The 23,567-nt window shown below is 45.4% G+C and overlaps 1 protein-coding gene across 12 annotated transcripts in view; it reads right to left on the bottom strand.

Moving 5' to 3' along the window:
• Positions 1-23,567, bottom strand: part of LOC146855858 (uncharacterized) — a 922,371-nt gene that overhangs the window by 873,831 nt on the left and 24,973 nt on the right. For 10 of the 12 annotated variants that reach the window (XM_085653813.1, XM_085653801.1, XM_085653802.1 and 7 more), the window contains exon 2: positions 12,790-12,882. The exons of the other annotated variants lie outside the window; for them this stretch is intronic. Coding sequence is in view for 8 of the 10 variants with exons in the window: in XM_085653801.1 (XP_085509927.1) it covers positions 12,790-12,882 (93 nt within the window). In the remaining 2 variants the exon portion in view is untranslated. The remainder of the gene's footprint in view (positions 1-12,789; positions 12,883-23,567) is intronic. 12 annotated transcript variants of the gene reach the window in all.

Genomic DNA, 23,567 nt, shown 5'->3' with positions numbered 1-23,567 from the left:
TATTACATCACTCATGACATGGTCAGTGACATCACTGATGACATCTCAAATGACATCACTGATGACATCACTGATGACTTCATCCAGTGACTGTGTGTTTCTGTAAAGTTTAAATATGTTTTATATATTTATAGTGAAAGGCCTGTGGAAGAATGAGTGGGTGTACAAGTGTGTGAATGGATGATTTTCTAGGTGCATAACTGACTCTATAAGTGAGTCATTAAACGTATCTTACTGCAGACTAGTGACTAAACTGTGTGAATGTCTGTATGTGTCTGTGTGTAGATGTATAAGTGGCTGCATGGTTTTGTGAATAGCTATATGAGTGTCTATATGGGTTATTGATTGGTTGTCTGAGTATCTGTATGGGTGCCTGAGTGTTTGTGTGGGTAGGGTGTGTGTGACTATGCATAGATGTGTGAGTGGGTGATTCTATGGGTGCATGGTTTTAAGAGTGCCTCTGTGATGAACTGTATGGTTGAGTGAGTGTATGTATGGGTGTGCTAGGGATTGAATGTATATCTCAGTGGTACATGTGTGACTAACTACATATGTGAAAGACAGTATATATGCGTGTAAGAGTATATAAGTGGGTATATGTGAGAGTGTGTGATTGTGAGAGTGGCTGTATGGATGAGTGTGTGCTTGTATCAATGATTGTATAATAGCCTTAGAATGTGGTACTATGTTTATGAGTAAGTGAACTGGAGTATGTATAACTGCATAGGTGAGTAAATGGGAGTGTGATTAATTATTTGCATGACTGACTAGATGCGAGAGTACCTCTATGGATGACTGGTGGTGTGTGTGTGTCTATGTAGGTGTATAAATGCATATGATAGTCTTGTACAGAGTGACTGTACAGGTGAGTGAGTGGAGGTGTATGTAGACCTAAGAGTTAATGAGTGGGTATGTAGTTATTGGTATTGGAGTATCTATGGTTTTGAGAATGGACGTCTGAAATTTTGAGTTGGTGTATCAACGGTTAAATTAGGATGTGAGAAGATGCAGTAATTTATCACATGGATGATGTCATCAGTGATGTCATTTGAGATGTCATCAGTGATGTCACTGACCATGTCATGAGTGATGTAATATGTGACGTCATCAGCAGTGCATTGCGGGGGCGCGAGTTATAGTTAGCTGAACTAACTATAACAGGGGAATTTCTAGGGTTTTTGTACGAGAGAAATGTCCAGCTAACTATAACACCCCTGAAACCTATGGTTTTTTCAGTGAATTTCTAAGGTTTTTTAAATTCCAATTCCTAACTATAACACCCCTGAAACCTTTGGTTTTTTCAGTGAATATATATATATAAATAAAGGTACAGGGCCTCTAAGGGTGGCACAATAAGTGCTGCAGCCCTTAGAGGCCTTCCCAGGCCACGGTGTCCTTGGTACCCATGGTACCTTTTACAAGGGACTGACAAGTGGCCAGAGAGGTGCCAATTGGGGGTACAAGGTACAGGTTTGGGAAAGAACACAGGCCCTGGGAACCTGAGTGGCAGGGACCCAGGGCACATCAAGTCAAAGTGAATCAGTAGTCTGTCAAAAAGTGGAGGGTTACTGCAACAGAAACCCAGTTTCCTACACTACGAAGTTGAAGTGTACGCAAATGCTTTTTCAGAGAATCTTATCCTGCACTAACATGTACACAAATGAGCCTAAAGTCACTGTGTCGCAGAAAGAGGCAACTTAAGAAACATGAGCATAAAGATGGCATTGTTTCTAGCCAGCACCCACTCCTTGCATGAATATGCAAAAAAGCTATCACTACGAAACTGTGTTAAAACATATGGGCAAATAAAATATACGAACCCCTAAAAACTGAAATAATCACCGCTTCTTTTAACACTAAGCACTGTAAAGTTAGCATAAAGAAGGTGTAGTTTCTAGCCAAGTCACGTGACATTTTCATGTTTGGGACATATACAGGTCCTTTTATATCTGCACCCAATATGTGGATAACAAAATATTAAAACTTTCTCTTGTATTAATTTGCACTACATCAACAAAAGAATTCTCACAGTGTACAAGGCTAGACAGCATTTTATACATGTTGAATGTCTGCTAAATGTTATTATAATATAATATTAGCTCCAGGTGAACCACTGTTAACTATATAGAAGCGTACACTCAGGTTCCCACCGGCACAGCATATGGGCTGCTCTTGTATGTTGTAACACAGCATACTGAAGCAAATAATGATGATGCTTCCAGGGTAGTATTCTGCACAAAAAAATGTAAAACCTCACCATGACTGAGCAGGAGTCTCTGGCCATCTTGCATATTGTGCCCAATAGTAACCTTGTGCTGCATTGTTAATTGTCACTGACTAGTTTAGGAGATTAAATAGTTGGGAAGTTTTCATCTATATGTAAATTCGGATGACACACTCCACAGCACCCATCTCCAACGAGCTACTGGTAGCTTTCTATCTGCTAGTAAGTAGCTCTCTTCTGTTCAGCCCAGCCTACTAAATTATCACTTTTTTCTTGGTTGAATGAATATATGTACACAAATATAGGTACACAACAATTGAAATGTGGATTTGAGATGGAAATATTTGTTTTTCATAAGTCATAAGATTAGGTTTACAGAAAAATTGTTGAATTTCTAAAACATATTTAAAGCTGACACTCATGATGTTGCGTGGTGTGGTCACTATTACAATACTAATAGTAGAAGTAGATCAGGATGATTTTCATAGAGTATAAGTAGCTTTTATTACATAAAACGTTGGAGACTACTGCTATACAGTGGTCCAACTATGAGTCTAAATGAGAATTGCTCTTGCTCTGGTTAGAAGGCTAAGCCACAGCCAAACATTCTAAGTAGGTTTAATAGCCAGACGTTTCATTGTTTGGGAAAACCTTATTTGGCCTTGTGGGGCACAATGATATATTCTTTGGTAAAGGGTTTATAATGGATTTCTCTTTTTTATAAGTGCAGGAACAGTGCATGAGTGCATCCATTTGCCAACACAACTTTTGGTAATTTGAAATTCCAAATGAAGCTAGGCAACACACCAGGAAAAAACACCTTGCTAATTAGCATGAGCAAATAAACATCTGAGATGGTTAGGCTCACATGCAGGCAAGGATGCAAGCAACAGGGTGACCTATGCCTGAATGGTTACAAAATCCCTTACAACCATTTCTCTGCATTGCATTATCGGTTCCTCTACTTTAGGACTTGAACTCAATCAGGTAACTGAAATCCGAAATTTAAGATGAGTTTGCAAACTAGCTGGGATTTGCACATCGATTCAGACTAGTTTCTTCCACGTCTTTCTCTGCTCCTCATAGGTTTAGTCTGAATTAAACTGCTACTAAAGGAAGAATGTAGGTTAAAATCTGGGAAAAATAACATGATCTACATTACTTGGATTACCGGTTCACCCCTAAGGCAACTAAGATTTTTTTTAAGAGGCTGCGCTGCTTCTAGTATGGACGTTTTACATTACACTTTTATATAAAAATAAAAAAGGTACAGAATTTAAAAATGAACTGAACTTACCATCTACAACCCCTGTTAGACTTGAGATCTTTGGTTGGTTTCCCCTGACTTTTTGCCTCTAACTCCTGTATTTTTGATGCTGTGCCGGATTTCGTTTTTGCTGGCTTAGATGCTTTTGGGCACTTTGTCACTGCTGATCAGTGTCAAAGTGCAAGTGCTCCCAGTGTCAATTAGTATTACGATTGGATCTCCCCGACTGGCATATTTGATTTACTTTTAAGTCCCTAGTAAAGTGCACTGAGTGTATCAGGGCTTGTAAATTAGATGCTACTAGTGGGCCTGCAGCACTGATTGTGCCACCCACACGAGTAGCCCTGAAAAGGTACCTCAGACCTGCCACTGCAGTGTCTGCGCACAGTTTTAAACTGCCATGTCGACCTGGCAAATGCACCCTTTTCTTACATGCGAGACACCCCTCAGGTAGGCCTAAGGTACCCCCATTGGCAGGGTGCAATGTATGTGAAAAGTAGGACATGTACTGGTGTGTGTGACATGTCCTGCCAATTTGTTTTTTCACTATTGAAAGGTTATCTGCCTCCTAGGATAGAACGGGAGAATTGTAACATCTTACAAGTATAACTTACCTAAACCTTGACAATTGCAACATTTTATCAGGATGAGCCATTTTTAGCACTATGTATTGTTTATCTGGTGAGTAAACTCAGGGTGGAAAGGAACAGGTGTTCTGTTCATTCAGAAAGTGAATGAGCAAAAAAGATGCAATTAAAGTTTGCTTTTATCTTGACACATTTGCTGTCTGTTCAAGGAAAGAGGTCAAATGTCAGTATGTCTTTTAACTAATTGCTGCTTGGAAAAGGAGGTTAATATCTCTCTCTTTTACTAGAGTTGGAGGTTTTTGTCAAGTGAGTGGTCTGAAGAAAGCAGTTATTTCTCTCTAACACATTTAAATAAATAGCCTGCAAATTAATACTTCAAATGTTTAAAAATATATCAGAAATTACAAAAGCACTTTTTTGTAATTAAGAAGTGTGATGCAAACAGAGTTAAACAGGAGCAAAGTAAACTAGAACACTTTACTTGGTGATGTGCAAGTGACACATATCCGCAGAAACTCTATTTCCAAACATTATTGTTTGTACACTATATAGTTTTACCAGTAAAGCTGCATGTCAGTGTAAATGCTGTTAATGAACTAAGAGAGTAGTCAGGGGTCATGTCTTTCCTATATGTGGCTCAATTTGTTTTTATATATGGAAAGGAAGTTTAGTCTATTAAATCAAACAAAATAGTTTTTTGTACAGCAGACATGTCGACCTTGCACATTTGAAGGTGCACTCGTAATACTGAAGAAAATGGCGGCTCAATGAATTCAATAATTTGCCCACGATCACATCATTTGAAACCAGTTTATGGGTCAAGAACGTAACAAAAAGTTAGAGTAGAATAAGTCACTAGACCTGCAGGTCTACCAACATGCTTATGATCTTTTGAGGCCTGTTCCCATTGGGAACTCACAATTTAATAACACATCTTATAGTAAAGATGGTTTTTAAATGATGTGTTTGAAAATGACACTTTGAGAAAGTAGGCATTTTCTTGTTTAGACATTTTCTTGTTTAACCATTCTGTGTGCCTCTGCCTTTTTGTGGATTGACTGTCTGGTTTTGGAGACAGGGGCTGGGGATGTGCATTCACTGTAGACAAACACTGGGGGGTTGATGTGTGCCTGGCCCTTCCTAGATGACTCAGAGCTGAGCTGAATGGGGCTTGACTGCCTTTAGAGTAGTGGGAGGAGTTTTCCTTGCACCTGAATAGGGCCTCTCTCCACCCCTATGGTCATACTGCACCAGTAAGGACAGAACGTGTTTGTAGTGGGCTCAGAGACCCTTGCACAAAGAGAACAAAGACAAAATGGAGTAGAAGTAGTGAACCTTAAACCCCAGAACTTTAAATCGCTTCTGGACTCAAGAGGAACCTTTGCCAAGGAGCTGGAGAGCTGTGAGGAGTACTACTGTCCCTTTTGCTGTGTGGGGTTGGCCTGCAGTTGCTGCTTCTGCCAAGGAAAGGACAAAAACTGGAGCTGTGCTGTGAACCTGCTTGAATAAGAATCTTCAAGGGCCTGTGTGTGCTGGCCTCCTGTTCTGAAGGGTCAGGGACACAACAACTTCACCCCCAGCTCCCCTGAACTCTATTGCTGAGAGTTATGACCTGCCAGGAGGTGCCTATTCAAATTTTGGGCCTGTGGAGGTTGTTCCTGCCGTTGGGAGCTGGATGAAACCTAAGAGAACTAAAAAAACATGTCTCGGATGCAGTCAGCGACACCGCTGTGACGCAGCGACCTGCACCAAAGCCAGGGGCACCACTCGTCAAGTGCACGACGCACCGCCCAGCTGCACCGCAGCTCCGACGCCCTTCGTGGCATACACTTATCTGCATTTCACGACATCATCACTCGCATTGACTCAGTCATCGCCAGCGCCCACATGCTGTTATTGCAGCGCCTATAACCGCCGGGGGGACTCCACAAACTCGCTGACTTCGCATCCTCACTGGAACCAACACCTCACCGCCAACGCAACCGACTTACCCTGTCCTGGACTCAACACGTCACCTCCTTGCAGACATGACCTTTCCTCAGCATTTGACACGGTTAATCACAACAACCTCTTAGCCATTCTGGAACACAGGATGGGCCTTTGCGTTCTGGTATTGCAATGGTTCTCATCCTTCCTTCAAAATAGATCCCAAAGAGTCAAGGTGAATTAATCCCTATCCCAGCCTTCTACAGTCTCCATGGGAGGGGGGGGTGGGGTCCCTCAAGGGTCTGCCCTTTCTCCTATACTCTAATATTTTCCTGGAACCGCTAGCGAATGCTCTAACTTCCATGAACATTCTTTTTCATATGTATGCGGATGACCTGCCACTTTATCTGAAAATCACCCCCTCTGAACACTTCACCTCACTCAACTCCATCCTGAAGAATACCCAAAACTGGGTAATTGATAGCCACCTCCTGCTCAACACCGCCAAAACAGAATTCCTTCTCATATTTCCTCATAGCCCCAAGATAGACCTCTGGATGAAACACCTCACTGCCTTCAACTGCTCCCCTCATATCACTGACTAGGCCAAATCTCTCAGAATCACCCTGGACTCGCACTTGAACATGAAGAAACATATTAGCAAGATGTGTAAGGGTGCTAACCACCCACTGAGGATTCTTAGAAATCTAAAACCATTCCTCCCTCAAGAGGACCTCAAGCAGGTGGTTCAAGCGCTTGTTCTGCTGAGGCTAAACTATGGTAGCACTACGCTCTGTGGCCTCCCCAAATACACCTTGGTCCCACTCAGGGCCTCCTTGAATGCCGCTGCTAGATTGATTACAGGTACAAAAAAAGAATGAACACATATCCCCAGCACTAAGATCTCTAAATTGGTTACCCTACGAGGCAAGAATACAGCTATAGATTGCTTGTTTGACACATAAAGCCGTCCACTTCAAAACCCCTGGTTACCTGGCTCAAAAGCTTGAACTATCAGGAGGGGGCAGATCATCAAGAAGTGCAAATTCACTCCTATTGAAACCTCAGACATTTCGCAAAAAGAGAACAAGGCTCAGAACTTTCTCTGGCTCGGCACCGAAGATCTGGAACTCCGTCTCACCAGACGTCCGCAGAATCCCCCCCTCGGCTGCCTTAAAACATGAAGTAAAAATAATTTTAATGAACAAGTTCTTGCCTTAAATGGTCATAGATCATCTGCTTTCTTAATTACTCCTACTACACTCCTTTTGGCCTTACAACTGCAAAGCGCTGGGTTGTCTGTTATACCCTATTAAGCATTATTTGCTCTCATCCTGGTACATTGTTATTATTTAATTATGTTATTCTCTGTTACCCCCTTGTAATCTACCCTCTTACTATGCTCTTCTCTTCCATTATGTGAAGCGCTCCGATACCTTTCGAGGCCATGTTAGCACTAAACAAAACTTTATAAACAAAATAAAAATAAATGATGCCTCGCCTCCCCCGTGGCAGCCAGGGAGCAGGCCTCGACCTCGGTACTGACGCCTCACCTCCACAACGCCATGCATCGACATAGACTTTGTTTCCAAGGTACTGTTTGTTTGGGAGTCTGTGTGACTCCGTGCCCGACACCACGGTCCTCGCATTCGGCGCCGTACTTTGGATTTTATTGCGGTCACAATGTTGAAATAGCCCCAGGTGGAGCTATTTGTTTTCTACAAGCCTTATTTTTGCAATATCTGTTCTAAAGTCTTATCTTTTTATCTGTATGTTGAATTTTTTTCGTTTTGGTCTTGTTGAGTTTAAATAAAGGTACTTTATTTTTCTAAACTGGTGTGATGTCCATTTGTGGTGTTATCAGTGTACTACTGTGTGTTTTGTGTACAAATACTTTACACACTGCCTTTGGTATAAGCCTGTCTGGTCGTGCCAAGGTAGCAGGGGTTATCTAAAGTGTGTATCCCCCTTACCCTGACTAGAAGCAAGGGTCCCTACTTGGACAAAAAGGTACCTACGTCTGCCAACAAGAGACCCTCCCCTCCATTTCAAACAACCCTATACCAGGACCCTGACGACACAGCAGCCCAGCACAGGCTGCCATAAAGTGAGCATGAAAGTCCTTGAATTACACCAAATAGGACTCACAAAATGTTGTTTCAAGACTTTATCCATCATAATCACCAACTAACATAAAACTGGCATCAAATATCTTTCATACTTTTTGCAATAATTTGAGAGCCCCAATTGTGAAGGCCAAGAACTGCTCAGACTAGTCGAAAAAAGACTAAACCATAAGATACAAATAAAAGAAGCTAGTTTCTCTGAAGACTCCTTAAGAGAACTGGGCTTTTGTTGCAGTTGCCCCCTCCCCCAGCCCCCCCCCAAAAACACACAGTTTGCCCCCTTTCAGCTACTAGATGCCAATGTTCTACTCTCACAGTGCATTAGGGCCTGCTAACCAGACCTCAGTGCCAGTGCTCCTTCTTGAAAACAAGGCGTTATCTTATTGTGCTACAATTGGCAAAGTACTTTAGCAGCCCTGTAAGTCCCTAGTAAATGGTACTCAAGGAACCTAGGGCAGGGCCCCTAAGGGCTGCAGCACATATTATGCCACTCTAAGGGAACAAAATACAAATTCCACACAGACTGCCATTACAGGCTGCATGACATGGTGCAAACAAGGAGTGAAAACATGACATGACACACTCCTGTGTGTCATACAAAAATCACTGCATCTAATATATGTTAGTCAACCCTACAGCAGACCTTTTAGCCAAAGTTCCAGTGAGCACATGCTTCTGCTGGAGAGGACTCCATACTTGGCACTGGTGAAGCGCTACCTGCCTCACTTGACGTCCTGATTAGTCAAGCAGCTGTTAAGCAGGAGATGGTGTTTGGTAAAGGATGTGGTAGCCCCCCCCCCCCCACTCTAAACAAGCAGTAGTACCCCCTACACCCAAAGAAGCCTGTGTGTTAACCCATCCAACTGTCAGTGGAGTGCTGAAGGTGTGGTTCTGGATACTGACAGTTGTCAGTAGTCTCTGCTTGGTGTTAGCCTTTATGGATAGACTGTGCTTGGCATGGTGGTCGGACCCCATGTCAAAAAGCAAGTTAGGCCCCTGACCCTGTTGGTCATGGCAGGGTTACTCTGGCTGTGGATAACATATTTGGGTTCGCTGCAGTTTGCCCTGGCAAAGACAGAGTTAGCAGAGGTATCTACCTCTATTCCAAAGGAAAAGAGATAAGGTCAAACAGATCTCTTGCATTTTAAAAAGGGTCAGTTTACTGTTGGGGTAGGTCAGCTGCCCTGAAACAGTGGCCTGCACAGAAGGATGTGAGGCAGAGTAGGCCCTGCAACAGTGGAGCCTGTTCCTTTATTCGTTTCCTCAACTAACAGACTGGGAAGACTCTCCCAGGTTGTGGCTGAGTCACCTGGACTCTTGGCTGGGAGAACGGGGGGTTGTGTAGAGATCTGGCCTTTTGTTGCAGTTACCCCACACCACCCACACATTTTGCCCCTTTTTTAGCTGCTTGATGCTGATTTTCAACTCTGACAGTGCACTGAGGCCTGCTAACTAGATCTCAGTGCCAGTGTTCCTTCTCTAAAACAAGGTGTTGTCTAATTGTGCTACAAATAACAAAGGACTTTAGCACCCCTGTTAAGTCCCTAGTACATTGTACACCAGGTACCTAGGCCAGGGGTACTAAAGAAGGCCCTAAGGGCTGTAGCATATCTTATGCCACCCTAAGGGACCCACATCCAAATTCTACATAGACTGCCATTGCAGGCTGCGTATCATGGTGCAAACCATGAATGAAAACACAACACACTCCTGTGTGTCATGCCAGAGTCACTGCATCTAATATATGCAATTCACTCCTACAGCAGGCCTTTGAGCCCTAAGGCACGGTGCATTATATTTTATGTGAGGACATAGCTGCATGAGCAGATTTGCCCCTAAGGTGGCTAGTTCTATTACTAGATATTGCAAGTGATCAGATAAGCCATTTTAAAAGCATGTGCTGGACACTGGTGAAAATGCGTTCCCCAGCTACATGATGGCTTCACTAAAATAGGGATGTTTGGTTTCAAACATCTTGTATTAATAAACCCACACTGATGCCAGTGTTGGATTTACAAATACATGCACACTGAGGGCATCTTAGAGGTGCCCTCCGAAAACCTACCAGCCACTGGTGCGCTGACTGACTGGTTCCTGGCAGTCTGCCACCAGAGACACGTTTCTGACCCCCAAGGATGAGGGCTTCTGCTCTCCAGAGGTCAGAAATAAAGCCTGCTCGGGTGGAGGGTGTTCACACCCCCTTCCCACAGGATGGCCTGCTGATTAGCATTCCAAAGCAGAGGAGCTTCAATGAAGCTGCCTTTTGTAGGAGAGTCTGGCTTCCCGCACAGGAGAGGAAGCCGACCCCCTTTGTCCAAAGCTCCTTGGCATCTGGACAGGTGGAAAAATTAGCTGGTCAGGGAGGCGTGCCAACCCCCAGGCTAGTACCACGCCCATGGTGGCCTAGCTGAAGTGGGCACAACTTTTCAGAGTTACCCATCGTGATGCTGGCAAACTTAGGAATTCTGGGACAGGGTTATGCCTACTTCCCACAGAAGTGGTCATATAGGGGGCGTAGTGACCCAGAGGTAAGCAGCCCATTGGCTACTCCCCTTAATGCCACTAAATTGAGTGTTTAGAGGACCTGATAACCGATATTCAGACTTCAACGGATCAGAAGGTGTAGACAAAGAAGAGTCCTGCCACGAGGAGCAACGACTGACTTGGCACCAACCCTGCCAGCTTGACTGCTGCCCCCAACAATTATATTAGAAGCAGACTTGTCCTGCCATTGTGCAGTCTCCAAGAAACCCAAAGGGCTGCCAGCGCTTCGCCAATTTCCTGAAGAAACTCTTTTGTAGTAGAGGAGCTACTCCTCTGCAGCTGCAGGCACTAAAAACGTAAGAGGTGGTCCACCGAGTTGTCGCTCTCCAGCCAGCCCAACGCAGCAGCCCCCTGTGCTCTTGATGGTCAGATCTGTCCTCCCACTGAGTGAGAGGCACATGACCGATACCCGGGGTACTGGACCTCTTGCAGCAGCCAAGGCTTGTTGTGCTCAGTCGAGGTCCCAATGCAGAGGAAGACCGACCTGCACATCGAGGGACGTCAGGGACAGTGAGACCCACTTTGTGAGTGGCCAAGCTGTCCTGTCTACCCCTCTTCTACAAAACAAAGACCAAGATGTGAGTCTGTGACTGCGGCCACCCGACGTCTCAAAGCACCTATGCACCCGTGCTCCAGAGCCCGAATCAAAGAGAGGTGACGGTGCCAAGGGGGTCCCCAGACCCACAAGAGCTAAGCCCATTCTTGGGTTTAGAGAGACTGGACTTCCAGTCGCCGCTTGCAGCCTCTCTCTGCAGGCCCTCTCCAACCGAGAAAAACTCCTGCACCGAAATCTGACATCAAAAGACACCACTGCACCGGAGCCACACAGCCCAAGGAGAAGTGGACCAAAGACATCCCCATTTGCCAGAGGATCTCAAGGGTCAAGCTCCCCTGTGGGTTCCCCCAGTCCCTGCTTGCAGCCTCTTTGTAACCGGACCATTCTGCCATTAAAGTGAATGTGACACCCGACGCCGTGACACACCTCTGCAACCGGATGCCCCAGAGCCTCACTAGGTGACCTGTTGGTGTGGCTTTGGACCTTGCCCCATACTCAACTTGAGTCCCGGAGAACAGTCTCGTAAATCGCTACTAAATGGCCAAATGCAATACATGTTTTTCCTCCATAGGATAACATTACCGATCCAGAAAATTAACTAAGTGTCCATTTCTGAAAACTGTAAAAATTCATAACTCGACAAATACCAGATTCCGATGATCTTGATATCTACATTTATATAAAAGTATGTGTTATTTTTAAAAATTAGTGCTGGATTTCTTTGAGTGCGTGTCTCATTTACTGCGTTTGTGTGTGTAATGAAGGATTAGCACTACCCTCGGATATCCCTAACTGCTCGCCCACACTACCACAAAAGAGAACATTTGGAGTGGCATTTGTGCCTTTGTAATTCCTTTGGGGTTTATGTGGGCTCTCTGCACAGTGTACCTCATTTTGGTGCACTAGATAAAGAGCCAGCTTCTTACTGGGACCATTGCTCTCCTTGAATGCCCTTAATCTCTGGGATAATTGCAGCCTTTTTTAAATGTCACCCGACAATCTTTCCAACCATTCCTTTACACTTACAACCCTTCTCACATCCTACTTGATGGATACAAAAAGAACCTTGCTGTTCTGTTTTGGTTACATAATAGGCATAACACAGGAGGCAGGCAATTTAATTTCTAACAAGAGCGGCATATGTAATTTATTCTCAGTTCTTGTAAGAGCATTCCTAGAACTGCCAAGACATTTCTAAACACAGTATCTTGGATAATTGCACTAAAACAGGTTAAAAATTTTAATGCGGAAAAGAAACACAACTTTCAGGCCCAAATATATACAAACCCCAAGAGTGAGCATTTTCAAGTCATGAAGATATGAATAAGCCTCCAGCTTCACACAATGGACAAGAAGCACATGTCATTATAAACCATACCCTTCATTAGGCTTTCTCTATAGACTTTCAGAACATAAACTAAACATGGGTAGCTGGTTCAAATGCACCAATTATCTTGGTTCTGAGAGCAGATAAGAGGGCAATGAGATTACTCTCAGTAACATATATACTATTCACATTTACAATTTAAACATTTCAATACATTAGCTTATCAACCCACCGTTTTCTCAACTATCATTTCCTGGTGTTCTTGTAAATACTGTGTACCTTCTTCAGAGTCATGGGTCAAAGGATCGTCCAGTTTAATATGCTCCTGAAACAAAGAACATGCCCTGTTTAGAGCATTTTACTTGTGTATAAGGTAACATTGAATGTGTGTGCTCTGCAGCCATGACTTGGTCAAACTGAAGAAGGAAACACAAAACAATGGGATTGGGCTGGAGTGATGAAGCTTACATGTGTCCAGGACAGACAAGGACCTCTGGGGACATGGCTCAGGTGTCATATTTAAGCTTGTCCTCCACAGTGGTGGCTAGGTGAAGGCCATTGATTTGAGTGTGAATGAAGTACGAAATGGAAGAGACTGGTGTATGAGGAACAGAGTAAACGTGAGGCAAAGGAGCAAAGTCCCATTGTCTCTGACTGACATGGGGGTAAAGATAGAAGAAATTGTTTATTATTCACAAAACAGAGATGTCACATTTATTGGGGCGACGAGTCTGTGCCCCAAGGCCAAGTGTCCCTCGTGGAATACCAGCACTATAAAAGGATAGTATGGATTGGAACTGCATGCACAAGGAAGGGCCCGGTGGAATTCTCCCCAATGAAGGTGACACCAGATTCGGAAACATGACAGCAAGTGAAGTACGCAAAGTTCTGACCAGGAGGTAACATATGGACATTTAACAGATATGGGATCACAATTTGTGCTACAATAACTATAATGACTATGCTTTGATGAGTGATAACCTGTAACAAGCGCAGTCCTTGTATAAAGAACTATAGAGGCTGTGCTGTCAACTAATTTGCTGAACCAATAGCTCCAGAGCATTTTGGGACAGTTACTTCTCGCACAGCCAGCAATGATGCAACATTTTTGTGATGTCCTTTCTTTCATCAGGACTCTTTTTTCAGGACTAGCAGATCCCAAGGCCACTCCTTAAACCTTCTTGTCTAACAGCCGAGATAAACGGTAATTTCAAAGAACATCTTAGGGTTCCCATCTACATACTTTTAGTACATTCATTAGAATGAAGTTTGGTTTTTCAGAGATACAGAACCGGGTATCATCATGTTAAACAAATGACATTGGTCTTTGAATTGGGCAATGTTACTCTAAACTATAGTTAAGAAGGGACTAGAATGTACCGTAGTCAATTTAAATTCCTTGGGCTTATACTCTACGACATACTTAAGTGAATGTAACAGCATCTAAACACAGTAGCTCCGTGGGTTTCTTTCACTTAACAGGGATGTGCCACATGCATCAACCCTGTTCAACAATAAATCAACCCTTATTTTGTCATAAACAGAATTAGCAAAGGCTTCTCAATGGAAAAACTTTAAATTATATTCTCCACAAACGATATATACAATTATAAGAGTGACGATAGTGCAGCGTTAATAAAATGACATGAGACACATAAAATATGTAGAGACAGAGCTGCAACTCAATATCACATAACACATGCTCAGCGAGGCTGATTTTTTTGCATCACTGCTGGCCTCTTCTATTGAGATCTTTATTTTTAAGCCACAGTTGTTGACCCTGTGTTCTCTCTCGCGTGGCTTACCCTGTGGTAATGTGGGGTAAGTAGAAGATGTGGAGTTTTGACATGATCTCTTTTCTTGCAATTATGTTACTGTTCGAAGAAACTCTGAAGATATTTTAAGAGGTCTTTATGGGAGGGTGAGAGTGGCACTATTTGTCAAAATAATCCTGGTGTGGGTGGGGGAGTGATTGAGATGGATTGTGTTAGTGGCGCATTGACGTTGGGTTGTAACAGAAGGGATGCATGGTCAGAGGGTGTGACGGTATTTATGATTCTTTATCATTTTTCAAAGTTGTATGAAGGAAATTCATCAGTTAATTGTCTGGGAGGATGTGTGTAGTTGTACTATGTAGCAAAGAAAAAATGAACAAAAAGAACAGCACACTCAAGGACACAGAAAAAAGGAAAGGTCTCCCATCATAAACGAGGCCACATGAATGTTGGGAAACAGTCCAAGTCTTAGAACAGGAACTCTCCCCTGCAATGTATGAGCCACAGCTTAATTTGTAAAATAATAAAGTGCTGGTGCCCAAAGTTTACTCAGAAGCCCACGGCGCAAAAACAAAATGTCAGGGTAGTTGCCTGCCAAGGCTTTGTAGTCTTGACTCTATCTCATGCCTCTTTCATCCTCGACTGGACACTTCCTGCCCTTTTACATCACTCTTGCAGGATATTTTTCTTCCCTGGTCACTGTTTTGCTCTACCTCCTTTTCCCCCCCTTTTTAGGTCTTGTCTGGCAATAGCAGCGCGCACGCGCTGCGCTCGCCATGCGAGGGCTTCTTGGAATCGATACGGTTCCAGAAGTCGTGTCGCTGCTCCACCTGTAATTTTGATTTGTGCGCGTCGTTTTATGACATGGATTATGCAAAACACAGTGTTGTGACTGCACCGGAGGCAATCATTACACTGGGGGTTGCCATCCTATCCGCGTATGGCCCCGTCCACCAGGATTGGATCGTTTACTTGCGGAGGGACACGGCCTACTTCAATTACTCGGTAAGAGCACTATATTTATTATGACTATATGTGTTCATATTTTCACTGCCAGCATGGCTGGAAAGCTCGGCCGGCTTTTGTGCAACAAAGGCGCTCGCAGAGCGAATTTCATGCTTTGTTTTACAAAGGCGCTCGCAGAGCGAATTTTATGCTTTGTTTTAATGTTTAATTTAACACAGACACTGGATGGCTTCCTTCCAATTTGCACAAGCCCACCTTTCCAAATAGGTTACTTAGCGTGGATGGCGCGCACTTCCGTGAAAGCATCCACTGAAATAGAGGTTTTGGTATCTCTGCCGCCTCACAGCCAGTGTGTGCTCTCTGCTCTGCCTCTGGCACTGCTTGTTTCAACTTCCACTATAGCAGGCCTGGCAGAAGCAAAATGCATGACCCGATGTGCTCTGTACAGTAAAATCTAGTGAGCAGCGAAGAACTGCTGGCAGTAGGGTCAGAGGGGAAGCGATGTGCTCTGTATGATTTATTCTCAAAATTAAAATTTAAAAAAAAACTAAAAACAAGTGTTTATTCAAAACTACATTTTACCGCATAAGATAGCAGAGAACGCAACATTATGTATATACGCCCCCTGTGTATACGAAAGGAAACCATTCAAGCGTGGTAGCGGACTTCAACGACGGTACGCTGTGCCCCTCCCCTTTCTGGCCTCTCGACTTTTGCCCTCTGTTTAACTGCAGCTTTACGTCACCCTGCATCTGATCGGTCGAACAAATACAGACTAACACATTCACTGCAGTGGCTCAGTTGTCCGTTACTCAAGTAGGTTTGCGTTTTTTTTATTTAGTTTTCTTGTTTACAAATTAAGCATTGGCTGGTTGGGAGGACAAGTGTGACTTACAGATGCTGATTGTGAACATGTGCGAACACTATTTTAAGTGACTGTGCACATTTAAACTAAGATGCACGTCACATGCCACGTACAAATCCAAAGCTACTGTAGGACTTTCAGCATTTTCTAATTATATCATAAAGTAGCGTTGCTGCCACAGACACCCATTGGGAACTAAAAAGCATTTTCTTTTCATGTGAGTGTGTTTATAGGACGTTCGGTTAAACCATATAGAATGTAAATGCAAAACTGAACACGATTTTAACATGGTGTCTTTATTGTCCCTCTTAGAACACAAAAAAACTCTTTAAGACAGCTAGACTCACGTTCTTGCCAGCATTAAACTTGTTAAACTTAGGAGGTTTCTCCATTTTATTTTCTTGGTAACAAATGCCACGTTGTCCTGTCTCACAGCTGAATCGCAGCAAACCATGGATATATTTGAGGTCCTGTGGAGCACTTACATAGACCACGCCCGTTGGATCGCTTGGTGTGTTTTAGCTCTTTCCGCGCGCGTGAGCCACAAACAGCCGAGTGAGGCAGGCGGGACGGACGCTGTGAGTGCCCCTGGTCCGGGGGCTCTCAGATGTCTCTTGAGTCCAAGTTTAACCGGATTTGGTGGCTCAGTTCACCCCCACTGGCAGAGGTTCAGGGCTTGGGGTGCTTTCAGAATGCACAGCCGGTGAGCCTGGCTGGTGGCACTCCCTCGCCACGCCTGTTTCAACAGAGTAAACTGTTTTGAACCTACCGAGAGTCATCAACTTGTTTCCTTCGGTGGCGAGAGCGTTTTCGTGCACATCAGGGTGACCTGCGCTTTGCGGTCACTGGAATACTTGCAGTGGAGTACCGCTTATTAAGTTAAAGCCATTTGCTTTGCTATACAATACCATTAGCAAAGCAAATGGCTTTAACTGAATCAAAGGCGAGACCTATTGCATTTTCAATGCTGCTGCTTTTTCTCTCCCTCGTTATGGGTCACGGTCGATAAAGAAAAATAAGTGTCTGTCCAAAAACGGAGTGCTGTTGGGTCCCACCTGCAACCACCAGATCAAATTAACCACTGTGTATGGCATTCTTCATCATTGGGTTCTGATCTCACTCAGACAATGAACAGATTAGTGTGGGCGCAACTATTTTTGGAAACTCTGATATGAAATCATAGATGGGATGGGATCAAACAGTAAGATTAAAATGATCTAGTAGAACACTCAAAAATTTAGAACATCTAGGATAAGATTCAAAATAATAGTGGATGCCTAGGAATCGAGCATCGAAATAAGTCTATATGTTTCTGCTATCTTTTATGGCCCCCAAATGTCTGTGGCTTTCCACAGGACTCAGAGCTACATCACAATGTTATACTATCTAATACTGTAGCCAAATTCCTAGTAATGAATGTAACACTCAAGCACACATGAAAGCATACTTGTGATAATTGAAGAACATTCTTAATAAACCTAGAGTCGTAGTAAAGAAAAATGTATATGGTATGCTAATCATCGACTTCATACAAGAGTGAAATACAGCAAGATTCACTTGATGTATGTTACTTGTCTATTGTGGGTAGATAAAATGGTTTCGTTTGGGAACCTGCTTCTCCATGGGGAGAGAAGGCGTCCAATGGCAACACAGTTCATAAAGCTATAAATGGAGCAGCGCCGACACTGTACCTACTATGTCTGAAGCACGGTGCCCCAGGATGTCACTGTGTTGTGCATAACCCATCATCGCGTCCTCGCATGGCCTGTCATCACATCAACTCCATCACGGTTATGGACCTAGTCGGAAGTTAGGTAGGTGGTCTGCTTTATTTTGTATAGATTCCAAATTAACCGCATACAGACACATACTCGTATAACTAGCTAGTGAAGGATGTTAAATTTGTAATGTATATCAAAATTGCCAAAAGAAATTTGTAATCATCAAAAGAATTCGTTTTTATCAGGAAACCTTTACATTTCGGGCTAGTTCATCAGGAAAAAGAGCACGCATCACTATTCTGTGCACTGCAAAAGCGTAAGAAATTGGGACAAATACCTATACAAAGGAAACTATCTCGCACACAAATTAAGGTCCAGGAAATATGGCCATTAGGACAATTCTTATTTGTGTGTAATCAGTATACACAATGTTGTTATTTTCCAAAACTCTTTAAGGCATATTTGTAGTTTTAAGCTTTATCTGTTCTAAGATTACCCGCTGTATGTTTTAATACTGTCGCTCCCTCCCCAAGCACGCACTCAAAATCAATGGGCTGATCCAAGATCAAGGCTTAGACACATTGTTTTTAACAGAAACCTGGCTTTCTGACAGCAATGATGCGGATATTGTCACCGCCCTTCCCCCAGGCTACCTCATCCAAACCCGCCATAGACCCAGAGGAAGAGGAGGCGGGTTGGCTATAATCTACCGCGATCACCTCAGCTGTAGAATCAATGACGCCAATATTGAAGACGCTGAAAGCTGCCACTTTTCCCTCCAAACCTCCCGGACGCACTCCCTTTCGGGACTGCTTATCTACCGGCCCCCGGGTACCCTTGGTAAATTCCTTAACGCAGTCACCGAAACGACCTCTCAATTGGCCGCCTCTGTTTCCAACTTTCTTATTGTAGGTGATCTTAACCTCCATTTTACTGATCCCGCTGACCGGTCTGCCTCTGACCTTCTAGTGGACCTTCTGTCACTCAACATTCGATTGGTGAATAACGAGCCCACCCACGTCAAGGGACACCTCTTAGATCCCGTCCTTACTAATGACGCCAATATTACCACGAGTCCTTCTTTGTCACTGCCTTGGACCGATCATTTTTTAATCCCCATCTCCTGGGAGTCTCCTACTGTTACCATCCAGTCCGCGAAAATCAAAGTCACCGACAGACGTTGGCACAAACTCGTACCATCTGAATGGTTCTCCGTTCTCTCTAATTCCATTCCATCGCTTTCCTCTGATGCCATTACGGCCGATAAACAGTTTAGCTCCTGGATCACATCCTCGTTGGATACACTCCTTCCTAAAACCACCACCCTCAGACACACCAAACGAATACCTCCGGCCCCGTGGTATACTCAAGAGCTCAAGTCGCTTCGGCAGGACGGTAAAAGAGCTGAACGTTCCTGGAGGATGGAGAAATCCAACACTAATAAGGATGCCTATCGCACCTCCTTATCAGTATACAAATCTTTTATTGGTAAGACAAAAAGTCTATTCTTTCAGGAAAGAATTGAAAAAGCCGCCTGCTCTAGTAAAGAAACCTATACCATCCTGAAAGAACTTCTCAATGTTCCCGATCCCGTCCCGAGAAACCCCCCAGACCCCAAAGCGGACCAGGAAAAATGCCATCAGCTAGCCAGCTTTTTCCAAGAAAAAAATTCAAAAAATCCTTAATTCCATCCCTCCCTCCATTCCGAGCGACATTGGCGACCCCCTCGACACTCCGATCTCCCCTAACCTAACTTCCTGGGGGCAAATAACCATCGAAGAAGCGGATCTCCTAGGGACACCGCACCGCTACGGATCCTCAAGGAAGTAGCTCCCATCATTATCCCCCCCCTCACCCATCTGATTAACGCGTCTTTTCAACAGGGAATCGTCCCCCTTAGTTGGAAAGCGGCAGTTGTTAAAGCGCTTTTAAAGAAACCCTCCTTGGATCCAGCGGAATTGGCTAATTATAGACCAATATCCCTCCTCCCTGGGACCAGCAAGATCGCCGAGAAACTGGTGAACAAGAAACTTTCCCAGTTTCTTGAATCTAATAATCTGCTAAAAAACTCGCAGACAGGTTTTCGCCCAGGACAGGGCACTGACATCGCCCTCCTGGCGGCGGTGGAGGAGGCCAGAGCACTCTTAGACGAAGGAGGTTCAGTGGCAGTGATCCTCCTCGACCTGAGCGCGGCCTTCGACACAGTCAACCACCAACTCCTGATCAAACGGCTCAAGAAGGTAGGAGTAGAAGGCACTGCTCTATCCTGGATTTCCTCCTTTCTGGCCCAACGTTCCTTTCAGATCTGGGAGAATAACACCTGCTCCTCCGAAACACCCCTCCAATGTGGGGTGCCTCAGGGCTCCTCCCTGAGCCCCACATTGTTTAACATATACATGGCCCCATTGGAGGAGGTTGTCACCCCATTCGGAGTGAGCATCGTCAGCTATGCGGACGACACACAATTAATCGTCTCCCTATCCCACCCCAGTCAACAACCTGCGGACTTATTCAACTGCTTGACGCAGATACAAGGGTGGATGAACAACTCAGCTTTAAAGCTGAATGGATCAAAGACGGACATCCTCCTTCTGGGTCCGAAAGGTCTCACTTTTCCCTTGAACATCTGGCCACCCTCTCTGGGTCCCCCCCCAGACCCAAAACAGGAAGTAAAAAGCCTGGGAGTATGGATCGAAGCCGATCTCTCATTCACCACGCAGGCCAAAAAAGTAGCCGGTACCTGCTTCGTACTACTGAAATCTATGAGAAAGATCCTGCCCTTACTTCCACCCACATCGCAAAGACTTCTTATCCAAGGCCTCATACTTTCCAGGCTCGACTATAGTAACGCAATCTACCTGGGCGCACCTGAAGCAACCCTAAATAAACTTCAGAAAATCCAAAATGCGGCGGCCCGGATCCTCACTAACACCCCGGCCAGATCTTCAGCCAAACCTGCTCTGAAGCTCCTTCACTGGCTCCCAGTGAGGGAACGAGTGATTTTCAAAGTCTTATGCATGGCCCATAAGTTACTGCAGAATCAAGGCCCTCCGATTCTTAGAAAATTCATAAAATCTTACAAAGCCCCAAGATCCCTTCGATCGGACAAGGAGTCCCTTATCATCCTGCCCAGATTCAAGAAAGCCCGCTCGGGTGGAAGACGCTTCTCGGTCCACACTGCTCGCCTTTGGAACGCTCTCCCCCGAGACCTGAGAAAAGAACCCAACTACTTACGTTTCAGGAAACGGCTCAAAGCTCACCTGTTCCCTTAATTTTAACCTTCCTCCTTCTGAAACTTGCCGTCCCCCCTCTCAGCCGCCCAACCCACAGAGGTAGGGATCTTTAGCGCTGGGATACCTCAGGGTGACTACGCGCTCTATAAAAATTTTTAATAATCAGTATGTGTTAGAAATGGGTCAGGCTTATCTCAGAGTCAGTGTGTAAAGCATTTGCACATAACCAGCAGTAATACAGTGAAAACACGACAAGTACACACCTGTTTTAGAAAAATATCCAATATTGATCGGAGTAAAACAAGACCAAAATGATAAAAAGTCACACAGTGATCAAAATGCGAATAATGCAAAAACAGGCTTTACATACAGTTCTTTGACCTGATAGCTCCATTCGGTGCTAACGCAGTGTCGTGAACACCCAGATCCAAGGGTTCCGGACGACCGCGGACGTGTGGGCTGGCTGCGGTGTTGGACGATCCTCAAAACAGTACCTTTTTATTCTGGCTGACCGCGTCAGTGGGGGCCGGCTGTGGCGGGTGTCGAGGCTGCGGTGTGAAGCTGAATGTGCGGCGTGCGGTACCCTCAGGTCGCGATGCAGGTAGCGGCTCGGTGGCAGTAGTCCAACTGCGTCGATGAGCCCAGGGCTACAGTGCGAAGTGGGGCGCCGCTCGTTAAGGTGCCGACAGGTCACGTGCAAGCCACAGTGCCAGTTGAGAATCTGGAGTCGTTGGGGCTGGCGTTGGTGGGCCAAGACTGCAGTGTGGGGCGGTGCGTCGTGTAACTTACGAGTGGTGTCCTCAAACCACGGTGTAGGCAGTAGTGGCAATGTCAGCTTGCAGCGGCGTTGTCGATGAGACCAAGGACGCAGATTGCAGTGCAGGGGTGCGGTGCCCTCAGGTCGCTGTGCAAGCAGTGGCTCTGTAGCAGTCATCCAGGGGCGTTGGTGACACAAGGGTTGCGGTGCGAAGTGGGGCGGTGCTCGTCACTGTGCAAGCCATTGTGCCAGTTGAAGATCTAGAGTCGTTGGGGCTGGCGTTGGTGGGCAAAGTCTGAGGTGTGGGACGGGGCGGTGCGTCGTGTAACTTACAGGGGGGGCCCCCAAACCACGGTGTAGACAGTAGCGGCGATGTCGGCTTGCAGCGGCATTGTCGATGAGACCAGGGCAGAGGGGTGAAGTGAGGCGGTGCGGAGTGCGGTGCCCGGCTCAGTGGCGGCGACGGACGTCGTGGAGACCAGGCTTGCAGTGAGAGGTGTGGAGTGCTGTGCCTGAAGGTCGCTCTGTAAGTAGCGTTTCTGTGGCAGCAGCGGACTTTGAGACCAGGGTTGCGGTGCGAAGTGCGGCGGTGCCCTCTGTGGTGCCTCAGGTCACGGAACCGCCGTTTATCTCAGTGATGGTGTCGGACTGCGGTTTCCCCTCTGTGGTCACCGAAACACCCCATTCCAGTGGCGGCCCCAGAAGATGTTGAAGTGTTTGAATTCCCTGAGACTTTCAATGAATCAGGGGTTTATAGAGCACAACCTACTCACCTGGTATGGGTCTCAAGGCGCTGAGGGAAAGGAGGTCGGGGGTGGTTCGCAGATCCTGGAGGTTCACCAAGTTCCATCGAAGACCCAGGTCTTGAGGTCTTTTAGGGACTGAGGGAGCAATGCGGTCTGTCGGAGGTAGAGAGAGGGAGTTCCATGCTTGGGCCACGAGGAGGGAGAAAGAGCGCCCTTCTGTCCTGCTTTTCTTGAGCCGAGGTACCGTTGCGAGGAAGAGCTGGGCCGAGCGGAGGAAGTGCTGGGGAGCATGGAACATGAGGCGGTGGTTCAGGTTGATGGGCCCGGTGTTGTGGAGGGCCTGATGTGCATGGGTGAGGAGCTTGAAGGTGATCCTCTTCTCGACTGGGAGCCAGTGTAGGGTTTGTAGATGCAGGCTGATGTGGCTGTAGTGGTACGTTGTGGAGGCGAGCTCTACATCAAGCCCTTGGGGATACTAAGGTTGCAGAAATAACAGTCCAGTCCTTTCCCTGTCCAAGACAGAAGCAGCAACTGCAGGCCAACCCAGCAAAGCATGCAGCAATGTGTCAGTCTCTCCTCACAGCTCTTCTTCCTGGCAGGTTCCTTAGTTCAGCAGTAATCTGAAGATCTGGGTTCAGGGCCCCAATATTTCTACCACATTTGCCTTTGAAATTGGTTCAAAGTTCCTCTGGCACACATAAGCCAGTACAGCCTCGCTCAGGCCAGGTTCACCACAGGAGGTAGAGACAGCTGTGTGAGAGAAGCTACAGTCCATTCAGGAGCAAGTGTGAACTCCTCCCAGTACTCTAAATTCAGCCAGGTCTATTCAGCCTGGCTACGAGTCACGCAGGAAAGGCAGGACACACCTTAAACCCCCCACCCTTGTGTCTATCTAGTGTAAATGTACATCCCCTGCTCCTGTCACAGACAGGGAATATACAAAGGGC

The sequence above is a fragment of the Triturus cristatus genome, chromosome 4_1 (genome assembly GCF_964204655.1).
Source record: "Triturus cristatus chromosome 4_1, aTriCri1.1, whole genome shotgun sequence".
In the NCBI taxonomy this organism is placed as follows: domain Eukaryota; kingdom Metazoa; phylum Chordata; class Amphibia; order Caudata; family Salamandridae; genus Triturus; species Triturus cristatus.
The sequence above is the reverse complement of the archived record's forward strand: the minus strand, read 5'-3'. Positions and strand labels throughout refer to the sequence as shown.